Below are 22223 nucleotides of genomic sequence, written 5' to 3'. Positions count from 1 at the left end.
AAGTTTAAAGATAGGAGCTTTCCAATAGTGTCAGATTCTTACAGCTTAATGTGCACCTGTCGTCCTGTGTTGACTGTCATAGTGTCACTAAAAGCAGAAGTTAGTCACATGACTGAATTAGCACTGTCATGCACTGCAGGAGTTTATACCCATGGAGATGCTGACCTTTGAGCATGCCTTTTGAAATGATAAAGGGTAGACCAAGACACGTGAGCACATCATAGTACAGACAGTATCATCCTAGATGGAAGATCAAATGACTACATTTTTACATTTCCAATATTGTGCTTAATCTGGCCTTAAAATTATGCTTCATTTCAGCAGAACATGTACCTTTGTCTGCAGTGCTTCAACTAAAACCACAACTTTCTCAAAATTTAGTGTAAATCCCGAAACCTCCAACACCCGTAACTACTAGTTTACTTTGTAGTGGAAAAGTGGATAAGCCTAATAGCAGTATTTTGCCAGATCATTATCTCCATAAGTAACGTTGCTTGTTTACAGTTCGGAACAACTTGGGCTGGGGAAAACAGCCTGGATACCATGACTGAAATCCCCAGTTAACATTTCGTCTTGTGTGTAATGTTCTGAAATCTGAAACTTTCTTTGCTATACAGAAGTTCAATATCATATTTTAACCATTATCCAGAAGAAAAAAAATACTCATCATCCTGGCACCACTCAAAAATATGGTTGAATAAATATACTGTTGTAGAATATAGAACATAACTCTAGTTATGAAGAATATTTTATAATTGTAGAGCTGTAGTATGTCAAGTCACCTTTGTCATACAAATGAATGCTTGTATGTGTGCTCAATTAATATCTACAGTAAAAAATTAAAATAAACCACAATGTACAGATAATTTAACCACACTTCACAGTTCTATGAAACTAAAAGTTTCATAAAGAATTACTATCACCACTGTCGCACTGGCATCCCTATTATGGGCATGTATAAATAACGTAATTCTTTTAAAGGACGACTTCAGCCATTTTCATACTCATATAATTGGTCCTCACTAATCCTCATTATAATATGGCACCATTTGTGTCTCCTCACTACAGTATGTGTCTCAGAGGAGGGCTGTGGACAGTTCAGAAACCTGTCTACCAGTGACATCATCGATGGGGAATCCAAGTTAATAGAAACGGCAGGCTTTCTATTCCTGGAAAGTTAGCATGCTTTAATGGAAGCCATTGTTCTCACGTTAATAAAAATATAAATAAAATAAACCTGCCTAACGATGATGTCACTGGTATGCAGGTTTCTTTAGTGTCCACAGCCGTCCTCTGAGACACAGACCGAGTAGAAAGAAATGGTACCATTTTATCATGAGCATTAGTGAGGACCAATTATATGAAGATAGGTTGAAAATGGGTGAAGTCATCCTTTAAGATAGCAGATCGACAAGTTCTGTGACATGTGATTTTGAGCTAAAAAGCATTATTTTATACTTTGGCTATTCAAAAATAGCAGATATACAAGTTCATAGCACGTCACACCGTGCTACGAGCTTGTAGATTTTTTAATATACAGTATAGGCTATATTCTTTTAAAGCGAACATTTTTAACTCAAATCTTTGCTTCTGGGTCCTTGGAAAACAATATTTTGAGATGGGGGTCACCTTGACATTAATTATTTTTCAGAACCACTCATATAGCAACATTTTTTACAGAAAGCTGTTAAGACATTTGTAAAATTGGTCTCAGGTCTTAATGAGTTAAGTTAAAACACTTGAGAACCGCTGTAGATGAATAAATAATATGACACTGATCTCAGTACCCAGCAGCGTAAGACCACTTCCTGGGGTCTGACCATGCATGGAGTAGGTCACCATGGCGAACAATAGCTTGCACCACTGCTCCTGTAGACTTCAGCAGTTCTATCTCATGGTTCTTCTCTGCTAAGCCTTTGAGAACCTCCTGTAAGTAAAACCATACATCACACCCAAGTAAACATCAATTTAAATAATACCTTGTAATATATTAAGCATATATAAAGTAAGTATTCATCATATAGAAAATATATTGAAATAATAAATATATTTATGCACGTGTGCGCGACACACACACACACACACACACACACACACACACACACACACACACACACACACACACACACACACACACACACACACACACACACACACACACACACACTCAATATATAAAATAATGATCTTTGAACCAATTACAGTAAATTGAGATTGGGCACTGCTTTCAGAGATATAATGTGTGTCAGGACTCTGCAGTGGTATATTTTGTATGGAAACTCTTACAGTACATTTTGTGGTGTCGTCTATGAACATACTTTGTCAAAGTCAGGCTCTCCTAACGTGGCGTTAGGACTCAGCTGGTTGTGGATCCTTGGATCTGACACTGCCTTCTTCACGTCATAGCCGAAGAACAGGGCGTTTAGAATCACCTACAGCACAACAAACAGTTCAGCTGAGGATGACCTGTAGGCAAACTCAGTGAAACTATGTAACTGTGAGTGTATCAATCTATCAAGCTCATTGAACAGCTTGTTTATCGACTCACCTGAATAACAGAGGTGGTAATCTTTGTCCCCCCTGAGCCTCCTACCACCATCTTAACTCTATTATCTTGGTCAAAGAGGATGGTTGGACACATGGAAGACATGGGTCTCTTTCCTGGGAATGGCAAAAAAGGAATTCAGTTACAATTACTTTGCCCTAAGACACAGAATCAAATCATAGATTATATGAATGTGTCAATGTCTTCAGAACTACTGAAGATAATAGAATTCAGACAATCATTATTGTTTCTATTTAGTTATACACTCCGTCGACACGTTCTGAGCTTGTAGACCTGGTATTTTCAGCACACAACAGCATCATATGGTGAAGTATAAATCAGCCTTACTGAACTCTGCTGTTTGAGTAACACTCAGGTACTGTACAATGCCGTATGTGCCAGCAAGCATAGTTTTGTCTGCCTCCAAGTCTCTTCCTGCTGTGTCTGAACTTGACATTACCTGTAGTTACCTCACAAAATCTGAGTTCTGCCTGAACCTTGAAACTATACAGAGTTTTCCAGTACAGCATACTTTCTGCTGCATTATCATTGAACAGAAATGTGCACTGGCCATGCCTGATAAAACAACAGGAGTCCCCAACATGATGGCCAGGTTAATGGATGCTATTGGAGATCCAAGAAAAATGTGCTAAAAAGAATGTACAAGTCTGTCCATTCCCACGTTTTTTGTGTGCTGATATCTCATACCAGAAGTAGGGTAGGTTCACAACAAGTCACAACATCAAAATGTGTGATTGAAAACACCTGACTCTAATCTCACCCTCAAATTAAATGCTAATGCTATTGGTTCACATACTTTTGCCATTCACAAATATACTATTGGACCACTTTACGCAATAGATAGATAAATAACCTTTTTTTTTTATTAGGTTAATTTAACTACTTTAAGGACTTGTGTCAAAATCTGATTATGTTTTAGGTGTGCAGAAATTTCTAAAGGGTTCAAACGTTCAAGCAGAACTATATCTGGAAAACAATTTCCCCAATTTAGCTTCTGACCTCTCCGTTACCTCTAAATCCAAGTAGTCACAAATCCCATTATCCCAAAGTAAAAAATAAAAAGTAATTAATTGTTGATCTAGAACTCAACCTGTATGACAAGTTCATAATATCCAAAGCACATTATGCCCCTTGGGCTAATAACAAAGCAGCCGAAGAGGACATTGAGGAAGAAACACCTGAACAGATTTGGGGAAACAATATAGCGTGCATCTACACCTCATTTCTCTGTAGACATAGACTAAGACTACAGTTCAGTTTTTAAATGAATGCATTTTTTAAATTGCCAGATTAGCTAAAATATTGCCTACAGTAAATCCCAAATGTCCCAGATATCACAAAAGCCTTGCCACTTTGAGCCACATATTTTGGAGATGTCAGGCATGAAAAAAAATCTGAATCCTCCTTGCAAGTGTGGGAAACACTTGATCCTAATCCTATCACAGACATTTTTGGAGTAGTAAAGTCAGAGGAGAGCTTATCTGTTCACCAAAATAATGCTATTGCATTTGCATCTCTTTTGGCCCGCAGTCTTATTCTTCTCATCTGGAAAACAATAAAGCCTCCACTTAAACAATGGGTCAGAGATGATGGCCACCTTTAAGCTAGCTCTACAAGCTCACAACACATTGCAATGTGACATGTTGTGAAGCTTGTAGATTCAGCCATTTTTGCTGAATGTTCATCCCAGGATAGGGATGCTTAGGGTTCATGTGGATAATCCCTACTCTGCTGACAGGATCCTGTAGTTGACATGTGGAGACTAATAGATCAAGTCTAGATCTCAAGAATGATTTCATTGAGAGAATGAAATGTAAAACCCCAAATTAAACAAATAATTCATTGCTGACTTAACAAGATGGCATCTAATAATAGGGTGGCTTCCATGGGTGTACACTTTTAGGTGTTTCAAACCTGGTATGATGAAGTTATTTGGTGAAGGGGGCACTCCAAAGCCATTGGTGATGAAAGGAGAGCTGAAGTCATCCATCTCATTATTAAGGATAATTCCTGTAGATATGGACATTACGTTGGAGCCAAAACTGAAAAATAAAAAATGCTCAGTTTAGTCAATTTAAATCCATACAGTATATTTTATGTCAGCAACAATCAATGTCCCGCAATAAAGATGGTGGTGCTTGCTTATGGCGTCCAATCCGATGTGCCGGATGTGAGAGTTATATTGTGTGTACTGTATATTGTATTAACATACTCTACCATCCAGATTGGTTAGTTTAGTTAAAGTAACTAAGATTGTAAGCTTTAACTGTGAAAATGTAAAACAGCCCTAGAATCTTCACTACAGTGAACACTGCTTATGAATTCTAATTTCTACCCCTTGGATCCCTTTGAAAAAGAGATATAACGTCTCAAGGAGCTTCATTTTCAAGCAATTAGATTTTCAAGTGAAAATGTGATGCAAAGTGTCAAAGTTTTTGATTCAGTTATGTTTGTCAAAAAAATGTTTTGCTGTACTTTTGGCAGCTGCAATCGTACCATAAACTATAAATTTGACCTTATATCTTTCTAATAAAAACAACATAAGTATTTTTCTAATAACAGCCAATTAAGTGTTTATTGCCAAGGTCATACTAGTGGTTGATGGTGCTGGTGGCTGCCACAGCACTGCCATCCTCTGCTACAACTGAAAGATGAGCAGTCCCATGGTTGTCGGGCATGTAGAACTCTGGCTCATAGTAGTTCATGTGATGGGTGGTGTCATCTGTAATCTTTTCTCGGAGTTGATTGGCATAGGAAACGGAGGTCATATTCTGGATGAGCTGTGGAGAAGAAACAAGCCCACACAGAACACAACTATTCAAATATTCAGAGCAGTCTAATTATATTTACAGGCTGAGGCTGATATATTTGAGTTGAAATATGAATCAACCATTCAGTTCTGAGTGAGACTGGAAACAGACCTCTGTGATGTTGAGGAACTTCGGATCTCCGAGCAAGGTCCTCTTTGCGTAACCAAACCGGAAGGCCTCAACAATACGATGGTATGTTAACACCTTTTTATCGTGGGTTGACATACTGTCTGAGGTAAAGTTGTACCCTGTGAAATACAATGGCATCATTGGTGATAGCGAATGATTTTAATCATGCTCCTTTTGTGTGCTTTGTTTTTCACGTTCCCTTTATCTGCTTCAACCACTCGATCACAGATAAGATTGACATGGCTCAGCACATTCCTGCCATTTTATTTTGCACTCCCTGACCACAGCTATGAGATCTGGCATCTGCCTGAACCAACAGTCACAAAGGGAAAGAAGAAGGTGGTGGAGGGCAGGGTTCGATTTGTTAAAAGAAAAGAAAATTACACATTTTCTTATGCACTTATCAGCTCTACAAGCTCACAACCTGCTACGATGCAATGTAAAAAAGACAAATGGAAGTTTTTGGAAAATGTTTGACACATTTTGACAAATTTACCTTCAATAAAACTATCAAAAATATCAAAGAGTCTACATTTCCCAAAAGGAAATGCATGTATTTAATTCAGTCTGACCAGAAGCATGGGGTAAAACATATCCCCACAGCGATAAAAAATGTCCCCCCCCCCATCACCCCAGGCAAACGATGGGAGGGTAACAGAGAGTGTGTATTTTTATGAATTGTATAGCTGTTAGAAAGAAACTGACGTCACAGAGAATCACCTGTATGAAAGCCCCGGGCAACCACTGACGTGTGTATGATACCACCACCGCTCAACTGTGTCCAATTAGAGGTAAATTGGTCAGATTAGTGTTTGTGTGTTAGACAGAGAGGGGGCACAGTGAGTGGGTCCCCTGTCAGAGAGAGGGAATGTTCAGGGACATTAATTACTTTAGGTTTCTTATCTAATCCTCTGAGACAGACACTGCCACTGCACTGGAGCAAGTACATGCAATGTCTTGTTTCCCAGGAATCTTTACCCATGCGTGTAGTTCAAGCACATGACAGGGATTGGAGCAGAATCTGTTGCCATGACAGACAATATAAAATTAAATTAAATGCAACCATAATTTTCTTCACATGAATATGCTTAAGACTCTTTGAACCCTATACTGCCGGTGTGTTTTTCCACATGTGGATGTAATTGATGTAATTGATCAATGTCAAAACAGGAATAATGAAACAAATATGTTTCTGTATTGTATAGCATGCCACCTGTCATTCTCTTAAATTGATTGATTACGCAATAGTCTTGGGACTAAATCAATAAAAGCAAAACATGGCCTCCCCGTCCAGTCTTTGACTATCGATAGTAGAGTAAATAGCAAGATACCACTGTATGACAGCAGTGTGTGAATGAAGCCACATAAATCACAATGTGGATGGATGCATTAATTAGTGTGGTGATGCCTCCTTTGGCCAAATGGAAAGAGATCTATTTACAGTACATACAGTACCTCACCTACTGTACAAGAACAAAATAAACAATGTTGTGTAACTACATTTCCCCCCATAAAAAGATTTTATTTCTGTTACGTCACAATGTCTCCTTGAATACACATGGAGTCCCCAGCCGCTTCTTTTGACCTGAGAGTGAGGAGTTTCACCAGGAGGGCGTAATGCTCACAGAGGAACGCTATCCCTCCCGGTTCCTCTCACAGCCGTCCAACCTGTAGGAGTCGCTAGTTCAGCAACTCATTCCCCTACCGGCTTCCCACTCCTGAACTAATATGTGATGAGCGGGAGGAGTAGAACGAGGGCTCTATGTCCTCCCGGTGGGGGCTCCTCATTGGCAGTTGAGTCAGTAGGATACAAAATTAAAGGGGACCCAGAGCTGGACAGGAGCTCTGGAACACATATACCAGGCCAAAACACTCATACTTACCTCGGTGAGGGCATTTGATATTATTGAAAATCTTTGTACTAATATTTTGTACTGGCGACGAGTACTCAAAAATAAAGTACTTGTACACTACTCAGTCATTGAAAAGCGGTATTGGTGCACCCCTGGAATGTTTATTTGTCTGTAATATTATTAGAGGGCCCAGATCCAGGAGGATTATGTATAGCCTAGTGACCCAAATGTGAGAAAAAGTGCAATGACCGATAACACGATCTTGTGTGGGTCTTAATTGCCTTATTTCCACACTGTGAGAGTAATTGTCTCAACTCAAAGCCTTACCCGCCAGGATGTGCATGATCAGGGAAAGCACTGGACCACTAGCTGGGGCATTGGGGGCAGCGATGGTGTACTCTCCCACATTCACCCGTAAGGGGCTTTCATCCAAGACAGGTTTGTAATCCCTCAGATCTTCCTTCGTGACAATACCACCTGAAAAACACATACTTGGTCATGGTTATCAAACTTATTATTATCTATACTTTTAATAATAGTAAGTAATGGAAAACATGTGCACGCGTGCACACGCGCACACACACACACACACACACACACACACACACACACACACACACACACACACACACACACACACACACACACACACACACACACACACACACACACACACACACACACACACACACACACACACACACACACCTACTAGTTTGCAAGCCAACTCATCAGTTCAACAACCCTCAAGAAATGCATTACTCTTGATAATTGTTATATAATTACTGCACAGCTGTATTTGCTTGCTTGTCAAATCCATTAAAAATATACATTTTTGTCATTCCTCATTCTGTTTTTTTTCCCGTCTTAATGAGGATTAATATTAGGTTGTTAAAATTCCTTCATCAAATGCACACTCATCAATATCTTGGCACAATATAATACCGTGTGAGACAGTCTCCAGGATCATAGAATCTGTAGTCTTTTTTTAAAAAGACTACAGATTAACTACAAATTAACTCATCATTTAATCATACTGTACTGTTCGAAGCATTATTCAAGATCGTCATATTTCTCATCTGCTACTAAAGGTGAATGTTGTGTGTATTTATTTTCTTCATGTTCTGAATAGCAAGAACTTTATTATCATGTGAAAGAGTTACATTATCTAGTTCCTCACGTGAACAAAAGGTTGAGAAGGAATACTACAGTACCTGATGCCTGAATATCCCTCACAAGGTCCTGGGCTACTTGTCCTGTGTAGAACACCTCAGGGCCCTCCTCAGCTATTCTCCTATAGGTCTCTGCCAGCTTTGTAAATGTGATGGTGTCATTTTCTCTTAAGATATCGCCATTTTCCCCACAAAACACCTCGCTGAAATAAGCAGAACACTGATTTCACTGCATGCTCACATGCATTTATAAGATGCTCTGAATGTCCTTTCAATAATGATCAAATATATTGTAAGTCTAAACCTTAAGTCAATGAGTGCTTTTTATCATTAGTTACAGCGGTTGCAAGTGACATTTGTACATTAAATTTAGTGTTAAATAGCTCTATATTCTAATTGCAATCACTGCTATAGAGTTTCCCCGTCTCTTCAGCTTCTCTCTTTAATAAACAGAAAATACATTTTCAGGTCAGGATAACAATTTGGTCCAGTCCGGAGAGAACTGAACTGGAACACTATAAAATTGAAGCTGATAAATGATCTTTGTGGGGTTATATCTCGTAATTCTCTCTCTCAAGCTGAAAATATATTTTCTGTTTACTAAACAGCTGGAGAGAGACCACTGTTACTGAATAAACATGGTTCAGAATAACAAAAAAACATATTTTTCCCCCTATTGTTCAAAAAGAAAAACAATATCAGTTACATCCCATTTAATAATAATAATGGTACTAACCATAAAGCTGTATCGTTGATGATGGTTTTCCTGTAACTAGATATAGCTTTGGCCAGTGCCCGGCCTAAAGGAAAGCCCTCTTGTGCAAGTGTGATGCTTGGCTGGAACAATTCTTTCCATGGTAGTTTGCCATGACGTTTGTGTGCCATCTCATATCCTCGAATCTCCCCTGGTACAGCAATGGACAACGGTCCTACAAATACAGAGGATATAGGAATAAAGAGAGGGAAACTTCCTTCCTTTTCTTAGAAGATACGAAGTGCTTGGTCCAAGATATTCTTTTATCTTTACTGATTAATTGCTCTTAGTAGATAATTTGCACCCCACTTATCTTTGTTTTATGAGCTGTAAGTGACTCTATATCAGCACAAGGTTAAATCGTAAATGTAACAACTTTTACCAAAGTGTTTCCGTGAGTTACGTAGTTGGTTATATATTACCTTTCTGGGCTTTATCAGTGCTGTTCCCAAACATGTTTTGTGTTGCATGTTGGGGTGCCGTCTCCCGAGCATCAATGGTTTCTACCTTTCCTGGAAAGAAGGCAATGGCATCCACAGTTAAGCTTCAGACGTAACAGTAACAATTACCATTCAGATGTAACAGTAACAATGATCAGACTGTCATAGTATATTCTGTGTAATTATGCACTTAATAACGCCATGAATGGATTAGTCCTGTGAATAGAAATTAAAAAGAAAACAAAGTGTACCCTCCAGATTTCAATAAACAATCATGATTTAATTGTGTAGAATTGTGTAGTTTATTGACAGTTATACCGGTTTTTGCATCGTAGATTGTGATGAAGAGCCCCCCTCCGATACCCATGCTGTGAGCATTCATGATTCCAACACACAGTAATGCAGCTATAGAAGCATCGACTGCAGATCCTCCTTTCTGCAGGGTTTCACTGACGTTATTGACATGTACACACAAGGAGAGAGAAAGAGAAAGGGGGGGGGGGGGGGGGGGTTTAGCATCTCTGATCCAATGTTCAATCAGAACTTGATAGGCCTACACCATGCTGATAGTGTCTTACAGTGAGTTATAAAAGCTAAATGATTAATGGTTCAAATGTATTTGTATGGACTTCGTGCCGAAGCAGTAATAGTCTTAGATCTCCCTTGGATATCTCTTGCATCTTTAATTCGTACAGTGTGTGTGTGTGTGTGTGTGTGTGTGTGTGTGTGTGTGTGTGTGTGTGTGTGTGTGTGTGTGTGTGTGTGTGTGTGTGTGTGTGTGTGTGTGTGTGTGTGTGTGTGTGTGTGTGCGTGCGTGCGTGCGTGCGTGCGTCAGTTAGTTCCATTAAAACAGATTTGGTTATGTACACGTTGGTGTGTGGTGGATGGACTATGTCTACGATGCAGGTTATACCAGCCTGTACAGTATGTAGATGTGATGATTGATGACTCACTTACTAACCTGCCAATCTCTGAGCACCGTCCTGCGTCTGCTGCCACAGCTGCCCTAGGGTAGGAGTGTTCAATTGGGGGTTTCCTTTTCCCTACGCCATAGAAGACGCCCACAAATGTGCTGACTGCTGCCACCAGCAGTACCACTAATGCCAGGAGCACAGTCTTATTGAACATGTCTCTGGGGAAAGAAATATCGGAGAATATTATGTCACTCATATCACCCATTTCTTTATTTTTAACCTGTGAACACACACACAAAATGCTTCACTGTATCAAGATTGTCAATACTATACTACAATACTATACACCTTAATATAATATAACATAATACATTAACACGAGGTTGGTAAATATATCTCAATGTAGCAGAATGTAGAAATCTTACATATATTTTGTGTTTCAGAGTAGACTATAGGTGTACAACAAGTTGTGCTCAGAAGTATAACATTATGATTTATAACGATACATCAGATTTATATAGTGCTTCTCAAAGTACTCAAAGGTGTTTTACTTGATAATGATGATAATATTGTTAATGAAAGGGGAATTAGGTGGGGAAGGTAAGTCTGAAGAGATGGGTTTTGAGGGCGGGTTTGATGTGAGTTAGAAGTGAGTTGGCAGTGAGGGGGCAGCAACTGAGACGTCCCTGTCACCCCAGTTTTGACGCTTTGTCCTGGGAACCACCTGGAGGTTGGCATCACTGGACCTGCGGGACCAGGACTGGGCATGATGGTGGTGGAGGCCAGAAAGGTAGGGGGAACCAGGTCATAGAGGGCCTTGTAGGTTGTGAGCAATACTATTTGATATTGTGACGATCAAAATACGATAGCACCTGAGTGGCGTCGAGATAGACTGATGTAAAGCCTCACTATACTTATATAGGCTACTGTATATAAATCAGGCATAAGGAATTGGATCCAAACGGTCAAGATGATTGGCAGAGCACAATGACACAGTTGAGTTTAGCGTGGAAGGAGACTGCAGGATTTGTTTGGGCCTGCAGCCGTGACAAATGTAGTTGTATTCAACGCATGTTCAGGAGTAGAGACCTCCCTCTGCTCAACCTGGCCACTCTCGTTCTCTATCACCTTATCAAGTTCACCCGCGTTGCTTATCTCTCAGCCAATCCACGTTGCAATCACCACAGTATAAAGCTAAGCCGTGATTGTATCACCTACCGGTTTGATTTTGCTGCTCGTAAAATCCACATCCCTCCACCTCCCCAACCACCTCCTTTCTCACCAATTTTGCTCATCTACTGTAACTTTGTTTTTCTCCATCCTCCAGGAGCCCTAGGGCCAATAAATGCTGTTTAACTTGAGCAGAAGGTGTGGTCTCTTACTAGTGAAAACAGGTTTATAAACCCTTTCCCCTGTTTCATGGATCATGGATACATGTTTGTTTTGAATTTGTAGCCACGTCAACTGTTCACCAATAAACTAAATTCACCCAGCTGATCGCTGCCCACACACTGTAGGAGCATGGCGGGGGGAACAGTTAGGGATAAGTGTCTTGCTCAGGGACACTTTGACACACTGCTGGCCTGGCCTGGCCTGGAATTGAAGCTGCGGCTCTCTAACCATTCAGCTATGGCTGCCCCATCAGACCACCCCATGGAGTGTGGGTACAAGCAATGTTGTGAGAAACAGGTATTTGCCCATATAATTATGTAATGACTACTGTTGCGGCTGATAACTTTCCCAATAAATGATCAGCCGGCAGGCTAAGCCTGGGAGAATTAAAACTGTATGACGCGCATTAAAAATTAAATTCCGAACGAATGCTCAAGTTTAAAATGCTTTACTTTCAAGTTCAGTGCACCAATTATTACAATTTACAATGAATAAATAATGTAATAAATATGTGCCAAGAAATCAAATAATTTAAACAGTGAGCAATAACACAAAAGCGGTCAACAAAAATACAGCTCTCCCAGCTCACCCTACCTCCATGGGCAAACCAACTAATCTAGGTGAGCAGGTGAGAGCCAAATTTATAGTCACCAGAGGCCACCCACAAAGGCACACCCACCAACAAGGTGCCAATGAGGTGCCTCCATCAATAATCCAATCCAGTGCACAAATACAATCCTCATTTTGCTCCTACAACTACGGTATATCTGATACTGATATTGTCTTTCTTTGTTGTTCCTATGTTATTCATATGTGTAATCGGTCCCTCAATGATCTCTCCGAGAATTTTAAATAAATGATACGCTAATGCCTAGACAATAAGTACATTACATTACATTATAGTCATTTAGCAGACGCTTTTATCCAAAGCGACTTACAATAAGTGCATTCAACATAGTTAGGGAACGAAACTACTAATCACCAGAAGTATTAAGTATGTACTGATTGATCAGATCCTATATGCAGTGGGTCAATTTGGGTGTGACAAATGTGTACATTTGAATTGAATTGTAGGTGATCATGTCCAGTAGATGTAGGTGCATACAATGGTGCTAAACAGTTAATCCTCAACGTATGCTGTGAAAGAAACTATAAAGTTATGACACTTCCTATGCTCCCTTTGTTGACAAGGTAGTGAAATGTGTAATGATTATGCTTTACTGCAGGTTTCCTGTCCTTGTTTTGCTGGTGCAAATAGCCTATACTATACTATGGACACAGTTTAATTGCAATGCCTGTGATTATATAATGTCAGCCTTTCTATGCTACACCCACCTGTAGAAATTGTCCCATACAGAAATATGTTATATATATTTTTTTCCCCATAAATCAGTGCTATTGAACACCCTTTTTTTCTGTGTGTTGATTAAAAAAATATTGAACCAATGAAAAGTATTAAAAAGTGCTTCGGACAAAACCAGCTAACTCCTTTGGATCCTCAAACTTTCTGCTTAACCAGCTAACTCCACCAAAGGGGGTGGAGTTAGCTGTTTTTTCGGACTCCAGGCTCCACCCCCTTTTGACCTCCAACCATTGTGAGCTTGGAGGTCCATTCAGCTGTTCTTATCAATGATGAACAAAACCTCCTAACTCCACTTTTTTTTTTTTTTTTGTCATTTCCTGAAAAATGAACATTTTAAAGTTAGATGGTTTCTGCCGGACAGCAGAGATGTGGCGCTCTATTCTGGAAGTCACAACAAATTATTTAACCACTTTCAACCTGGCGTCCCTATTTTGGGCATGGCATAATAAGCAAAAACATTTAAAAAAAACTTTTTAAAAGAAATTAAAATGTATTTTGTTTTTTTGTTTTTTTCGTAACACTTCCTATGTAATCTTCTTAAAATAATCATAATGCTTATGCTAATAATCTAAACACATAAAAAGCATTTTTAATTACTTATAAGGTAATATATAAATGCATTGTAATTTGATAACACTGTATGATTACAGTTATAAGCACCCATAAGTACAACACCTTATAATGTATTTTTAAAGCTATTTTTAGGCATTTTCAAGCCTTTATTTGATAGTGACAGTGGAACATAAAATATAGGGATATGTGTTGTACGGTATACCTTGAAATCAAACAAGTGAAATGTGCCAAAATGATTGTATTTAATGTAATGCCAAACTGTGTAGATTGAATTGTACAATCAAGTACAGCATATGCAACATGAGTGACTAAAACCATGATCTTGTTTTGCTTTCACAACAGATCATTCTTCTGCCAAATTAGAGACTTGCAAGAACAAAGTCACATAAAACAACCTGCCCAACTCAAGTGTAGCCAAACAATTTGGACCACACTCACTGACTGTTCTTTCTTTCTCTTTTTTTGCATTTTGCAGTATAGAACATTTTGTCAAACCAGCACATATTGAGTTAGTACAGTATGATTAAATGTTTTCTGGTTCTTGAAGTAATGGCAGCTCATGCACCCAGATCAGTGGGTAAAAAAATCACACCCAGTGTGAAGTGAGCGGTGATATTTATGAGTTATTAATTTCATCATGCATCTCGGTAGCCAATCACAGCACGTCCTGCGAAGTGACGTGCTTACATTTTTTACATTATTATTAATTTCATCATGCGTCTCGCTAGCCAATCACAGCGCGTATGTGAAGTTTGAAGTTAATTTCATCATGTGTCTCGCTAGCCAATCACAGCACGTCCTGCAAAGCTTAGCCTATGGGCGTGTTTTCCACAGCATGGCGTCACAGCGAAAGACAAATTTTCACGACGGAAAGAAAAACTTTCACCACGGATGGGTCCTAAACCCTCTTATAGGAGCGGTTGCACCGCTCAAAAACAGAAAAACAGTCAAATGTAAATTTACTTCTCAGAGTGGTCTGTGCACATCTGAAAATGTGTTTTCTGTCAGTACAGTATGTCCCCCTTGTATAAATAAATCCTGAATTAATTCAGGAGCACCAACTTCTCACTACACAATTATTAAATTATTTCAAATAAATACAAGTATTGATGTAGAATATAGAATATATTTTCAAAGATTTCGAAATTGATTTCGAAATCTCACTTTCAACTTGGCATGCCTATTTTGGCCCTGTATTGGGGGAAATTATTAAAAAAAAACTGTAGATCTATAAGCTCCCAAATGCATGGCATCGCAACGTGTTGGTTAGATTGGCTATTTTTGCCCTACAACAAAATATAAAACAGGGCTTAACCATCCAATTCACATAAACGTGTATCTGTTGAAAGGCCCTGCTTGCATCAACCTCACTGCAGAACTGAAGCTTCTCTATGGATTACACAAGCGAACTGTGATGCAGTAGCTACATCCCTCTGTATAGCCGTGCTGCCTGCGGCCACCATAATTAAACCAGCAACACAAAAGCCTGTATTCTTTGCTTGGATTCTTTGCCCAATAATACCACCTTTTCCCATTCCCAATACTGCCATACAGTTTAACATATCCCTACTAAAGAAAAAACATAATTCAGTCAAGATGGACACAGGTATATTCCATTGCTGCAGCATGTGCATTGGTGGCCATTGCTTTCTCCAACTAATCACACTCAATTGTTCGCCATGCTCAAGTCTGAAGGCACAGATGTTAAGTAGGGTTGGAACAGAAGAGCTTAAATCCCTCTTACCTTGGCTTGATGTCTCTCTGGGCCTCTGCAGCAGACTGCTAGCTGTGTGTACTTTTTCCACCGTCCTACAATCATGCACGCAGCCTACACAGGCAATAAGCCTCCTGTGGCTTTCAATGTGTAACTATGTAACTATCACAGGGCCATTAAACTTTAACCTAACCCTCCATAAAGCACCTCAGTGGTGTTATTGTGGAACAGATGTATAGGAACACTTGAGGATGTTCAAGTCATCACTTTCATAGGTGAAATTATTGCTCATCTCAGTCATCTGTATTCAATCCTCACATAACCACCAAAAATGCCATGCAGCAATTTCATGACCCTGACATGTGAGAGAATAACAATCCACACAGGTGAAGGATCTGTTCCAGATAAATTATTATTTAACTGCAGTGACAGACAATACATGGCAAAGATTAACTATAAATAGCCCATGCAGTAGTTTAGATAGTTTCACGTAGATCACCTTTGATTTATTGTTTAAATTTTGGATTGACAAAAATGCATATGCCTGAACATATATTTGTACATATCGGTTAAAAGGATAAAACACAAAAAAGCATGATAGTTTATGCCTCATCCTTGAATGTGGCACTTAGGGTGCCAATGCTTTTCAATGGGAATGGAGCGGTCCGTTCCCATTGAAAAGCATGCTTGCCAAAGTTCAGTGTGACTGCACCCTTAGATGATATTTAGTTCATCAAAAAGTTTCAAAAGAACATTTTATCTGGAGACAGAGTCATACTCCTTTTTGAACAAGAGCTCTTTCATGGTTCAAGGTCTCTTGAAACAGAGAGACATTTTAAGGCATGTGAAACACAGCTTTGGTTTGTGTTTTAAACGTGAGACAGAAAACATTACAAGAATAGAAAATAGAACTATTTGTTCATCCTACCCGGTTTCATCAATGCAAAGCTACTGCTGTCCATATATACCTGGACTGTCAGTCAGCTATTGTAAATTATTAACAAATAATTTGTCGGTCCAGATATAATCGCTGGTGGGCCAGTTCTGTCCCACAGGCCGCCTGTTGCCTACCACTGCTGTACACTGATCTTATGCTGTGCTAAATATATTGTAAATATGTCGAATATAAAATTCTGTCTTAATATTGTGCGCATGCAGGAGAGCAATGTGCTCCAGTGAGTCTTTTGTGCAGCAAGAGCAAGATTATAACAATAAGACTTATATGGTATGTTTGTGTGCATAGTTGCCTTGTCTAATAAACATTTGTGGCTGGCTGATTTCAGCTGTCACACCTGGCCTGAATCAAAAATATTTAGACTCTAAGTTGGGTGTGATGACACAGCTGCATTGATCTAATCAATGCATCAGCATTCAGCAATCAGCCATCCCTACATGCACTCAGAGAAGAGTACCATCTTATTTACATGTGATGATAGTTCTACCGTGAGTTTAACCTGTAACCTGAAGCATGGCAAGCAGCTGAGTGTGTATTTTTGATATATAAAAAATAAAGTGAGTTTGAATTGAAACTGTGCTGTCGTTTGTTCCCCCTTACGGAGCCCTGCTACGTCTGTGTATTGGCTGGGAACTTTGACAGAGCTAAAGCAGCCCTGGAAAGGAGCAGTATTTTGGCTATCAATCCAGCTAACAGCCCCAGTAGTATGGCTTGAGGAAGACACTGAACCCCTTACTGCTCTCAATGAGCATGTTATTGCCTTGCATGGTTTCCTCTGCCATCAGTGATTGAATGGGTCAATGTAATGCACATTGTAAAGCACTTTGGAGAAAGGCACTAACTATATGCATACGGGAGCGTACCTATGTTCCCTCAAAACTACCATTAACCGCCAAACCCTAACCCAAGCCCTAAATTGAGGGAACATAGGCATGCATGTCCCCTATGTTTACACCGTGAGCCAGAAACGCCTTTGCCATCCAGTCTTCGAAAGAGAGGGAGAGGATGGAGTTGGCTGGTCACTCTGAGAGGCCTCAGCTGGTCATGAGATCAGCACAGACCTCCATTGACCACAAGGAAGGGGGAGGGTGGAGTTGGCTGGTCACTCTGGAGATTCAAGATTAACTTTAAAGACTGAAGATTAACTTGATTGACCGACAGGCTTGGGCTCTTTCACCCATGCTGCAGCTGTAAAAGGCACACACACACACAAATTTACTGTAATTTGTATTCATCATTTTTTGTGTTGGGCAACGTTGTGTCAGAGGGGGCGTGGGGGGGCGGGGGGTAGTAGGATTGGGTGCATGTATGTTGGCTGATGATTGTATGACATTCTGTCTCTTATGTCATCATGATTTGTGTGCATGGGGATCTCATCTTAAAAAAGCTAAGTGCTTAATGAGTCTTCCAGTTTAGTAGACCTTATATTGTGAATATGTACTTTTTGTTCTCATGTCTTACTAAATAAAGTACATCAATCAATCAATCAATTTGATTTTAGCAGTCACACCTGGCCCAAGTTAAGCTAGTTAGGCTCTGGGTTGGGTGTGACTGCTGCGTTTTAAACAGCAAGTAGGCCTCATCAGTGTGGAGTGGTGCTTTTGGCACTTGTGGGTGTAGATGTTGCAACTTCGCTACCTGGACTGACAGGGCATAATGCTTCCCTGGAGAGAAAAAGAAAGGCTGACTTGGGACTAGTTTTCCTCCTGATTCCTGGTTGTACGGCAACACTAGCTTTGGTCCATAGCGTTAGAAGGACTTCTCCTTAATGCTATATTACTCTCAGCCGTTGCCCGAACACCCCCGGTACTCCTAGTGCAGGCTGCGCATCCTCTCGTCTGACGTTTTTTAAGATTTTGAAAGCCTACTTTCCTTGGTGGGAACACTCTGAGCCCCCCACCTCACGTCTAAAATACACTTTTTGGCCAGAAAAAAACTACTATTTCACCTATTTCACCGAATGCTAAAATATTTTAGTTAATCGACTGCGCCTCCTACAGATCTGGTTAATATTTTTTTTCTATTGACATGATCTGTAGGGGGCGCAGTGGGAGGACCTTTTTTTCTCCATCTGGTGAAATGTTTTTTTTTTTCTGGACACAAAGTGTATGTTAGACGTGAAGTGGGGGGCTCCGAGTGTTACCACTAAGGAAAATAGGCTTTCTGAAAAACCGTCTTTGTTTTGGTGAGTAGCTAAAGTATATTTTTTATTTTTGACTACAGACGAGAGGCTGCGCAGCCTGCGCTACCGGGGGTGTGCGGGCAACGGCTCGAAAGTCACGTAGCGTTAAGGAGAACTCCGTCTAACGCTATGGACCAGAGTTACGGCAACACGCAATCTGATTGGACAAGGAGAGCACCAGCCTCGTGTACACCAAGGGCTGCACGAGTGCTGATGAGACAGTGCATGGATGGATCAGATGCTGCTCCGGGGACAGGGGAGAGACTGAACATTATAAAGACTTAAAGGGAGGCAGAAACTTTAGAACAAAAACAAACTTGATTTAATTGATGCTGGACGTTCTTTTTCCTTTTCAGCATATCAACATATTTGGTCGAAAATTAAACATAGAACAGAATGCAGTGCGTTGCTCAGTCTACAAGTTTACTATAATGTTGTGGGAGCATATTCATTGTCACATCGCTCTTATTGAGAAACACACCGGTACATCTTCCATGAAGTGATGGGTTCTAAGTTGACCAGACAGAGGAGTCTCGATGCTGAATCTAAATTGTCCAAGAGGAGCCGTCAAAGGCACGACCATAGCCCCGGAGGAGAAGCCGAGAGAAGTGCAGGCAGGTGCGGGGGGGACTTCTTGTTGACGTCCCTGATGCTGAAGAAGTCCGACAAGATCCCAGGGATGCTGCGGAAAACCAGCGACAGCCCGTATCTGAGACGAGTGGCTTGGATCCGACAAGTACAGAGCCTTCTTCGAGAGCAGAGAGGAGAGCAAGCAAGTGAAGTGCTGAAAATGTTGAGAAAGGTAAGGAGTTATTAACAGGCATAGCTGTTGTTGGGCTTTTGGCTTCATATACTGTAGCCTGGCTATTTGTACAACTTTTTCCTCTTATTAAAGTGTGTTAAGTCCGTGAATCAACCTAACGTTTTGCCCAACTCAAAAACAATTCGAGAAAACGCTGTGTGTGTGTGTGTGTGTGTGTGTGTGTGTGTGTGTGTGTGTGTGTGTGTGTGCGTGCGTGTGCGTGCGTGCGTGCGTGCGTGTGTGTGTGTGTGTGTGTGTGTGTAGCCCCTCCCCTCTCTCTCTCTCTCACACACACACACGCACGCAAGCACGCACGCACACACACACACACACACACACACACACACACACACACACACACACACACACAGACAGACAGACAGACAGACAGACAGACAGACAGACAGACAGACAGACAGACAGACAGACAGACAGACAGACAGACAGACAGACAGACAGACAGACAGACAGACAGACAGACAGACAGACAGACAGACAGACAGACAGACAGACAGAGAGAGAGAGAGAGAGAGAGAGAGAGAGAGAGAGAGAGAGAGGCTGTGAACACTTTGTTTTGTTTGTAAACCCTGAAGTACACCTCACAATAGGCTAGAAATCAGTTTTTCAATCAAAAGTCATATTCAGAAGAAAATGCAGATCCCCTTTTGATAAACTCAATAAAGCTGAGACCAGAAAGATCCACTGACCTTTTTTAGAACTATCCACAGGTATTTTATGAACAACAACAGCAGTAGTTGTGGGTAGTCCAGTGGTAATAGATTGTGCATAGACCGCTTACAGACACATTAGGCTTGACCTTGGGGGTTATTATTGAGACTTTAATTAATTAATTGAGTTAAAGTGCTTTTTTTGTTGCTTTTTTTGTTGTTGCTTTTTACCCCTTTTTCTCCATTTAGTCGTTATATCAACTGATTCCTCCCCACACACATTTGTGTGTTGTCACTGATTTTGTATACTACTGACTCACCTGCCAGTGAGGAGCCGTAGAGCCTTCGTCCTACTCCTGCCGCCCAACACACCCTGCATGTCACTTATTTGCTCATATGCAACCTATATAACCTGTATATTCTATAAGATGTCATATCTGAGTCATAGGGTCAGGGGCTTTGTACCCATCTGTCTGTGTCCCTTTTGTGCCCATATATGGAGATCTCTGTATCTGTCAGTCTACCTGTGTCCCTTTTATGCCAATATCATGGAGATCTCTGTATCTGTCAGTCTTTGTCCCTTTTATGCCCATATATGGAGATCCCTGATGTACAACTCGGTATCCATATGCCTATATATGGACATATTGGTCGGCTCGGCATTCTGGACAACTGCATGTCTGAACAACTAGACGGCGGGCACCGCACTCCCTTGAGTCCTTGCCGATGCATGCGCTGAGTTTGAAGTTGGTCGGTCCCATATATGCGCATGACCATATACGGGCATAGCAGTCAAATCTGTGGTAGGATTTCATTTAAGTATCCTTTATTGAAACCTTGGGATCACATTGAGGGACAGCTCCTCATGATCTATTTACATAAAAACAGAACAGTAAACAATAAAGACCAAGTCCTGAACTTGCAGTTCGTTCAAGGTACAGTATACTGTATGCGTGGTACAAAACGAGAACGGCAGTCCTGGAAGTGTGTGTGGTGGGTGCCAATGTTCCAGTCCAACTGGAACAATAAATAAGGAGGCTTATTAAGCAAAGCTTTGTAGATAAAATCGTAACAATGTGATCACATCTCAGACAAACTTTTCATGCAGTATAGTGGATAAGATGGATACCATAACCATCACTCAATCTCTAACACATTTCTCTCTCTCTCTCTCTCTCTCTCTCTCTCTCTCTCTCTCTCTCTCTCTCTCTCTCTCTCTCTCTCTCTCTCTCTCTCTCTCTCTCTCTCTCTCTCTCTCTCTCTCTCTCTCTCTCACACACACACACACACACACACACACACACACACACACACACACACACAGAGACTTTGGAACTGCTCACATTCATATAATGAAAGACCTTTTAAAGACCTCATCGTTAGACAGAAACTCTTTTATAAGAACTTTGGGCTGCTCTGAGTAGTGCTGTGCTCCGTTGGTTGAGATAGTTAACAGCCTTTCATTATGGCCTGTCAATATTACCTGTGTGTGGGTGTCTGGGTGGCACAGGGTGAAAGTGCTCGCCTAGACGCCCACCACTGTGGAGACTGGGGTTCAATTTCTCCACGATGCCTCCGGCTTTGTCGAGCGCTCCAGCGAACACAATTGGCAGAGTTCGCGGGTGGGAAGCCGACAGGGAATTGTTTTCTTTGCATGTTCAGCGGGGAGCGAAAGCGGTGAAACTCCTCACTGTCAGATGTAAGAAACCTGGTGGAATTGCGTAGAATAGTTCATTGTTCAAGGGGAACTGGTGTAACTATATTGGGAAAAAATTACCCGTGTGCTATGTTTGTGTGTCAGTGTGTGTACAGTATGTCCCAAAGTATCACCTAATAAGTGTATATTAGACACAGTAACGCAAAGACTAATGCTATAATTTGTTTTCATGCTTTAACCTTTTAAGTCCTATATACTTTTTTGTACGACGAATACCGA

The 22223-nt window shown here is 40.6% G+C and overlaps 2 protein-coding genes across 2 annotated transcripts in view; one reads left to right on the top strand and one right to left on the bottom strand.

Moving 5' to 3' along the window:
- Positions 1-1780: 1780 nt before the first annotated feature.
- LOC311038350 (glutathione hydrolase 1 proenzyme-like) lies at positions 1781-10852 on the bottom strand (the record flags this gene model as incomplete). Its single annotated transcript, XM_084047827.1, has 12 exons — positions 1781-1927; positions 2319-2432; positions 2549-2661; positions 4481-4608; positions 5159-5346; positions 5488-5624; positions 7686-7835; positions 8573-8733; positions 9267-9459; positions 9707-9796; positions 10043-10173; positions 10686-10852. The coding sequence occupies 12 exons, from the start codon at positions 10850-10852 to the stop codon at positions 1781-1783; spliced, it is 1719 nt and encodes a 572-aa protein (XP_083903953.1).
- An 8467-nt stretch (positions 10853-19319) lies between these two features.
- Positions 19320-22223, top strand: part of lrrc75bb (leucine rich repeat containing 75Bb) — a gene marked incomplete at its 5' end in the record, with an annotated part of 30128 nt that continues 27224 nt past the window's right edge. The window contains one exon of the mRNA XM_084047830.1: positions 19320-19619. Coding sequence (XP_083903956.1) covers positions 19320-19619 — 300 coding nt within the window. The remainder of the gene's footprint in view (positions 19620-22223) is intronic.

This window comes from Gymnoscopelus microlampas (genome assembly GCF_963454915.1).
Source record: "Gymnoscopelus microlampas genome assembly, chromosome: 21".
Lineage (NCBI taxonomy): Eukaryota > Metazoa > Chordata > Actinopteri > Myctophiformes > Myctophidae > Gymnoscopelus > Gymnoscopelus microlampas.
The sequence above is the reverse complement of the archived record's forward strand: the minus strand, read 5'-3'. Positions and strand labels throughout refer to the sequence as shown.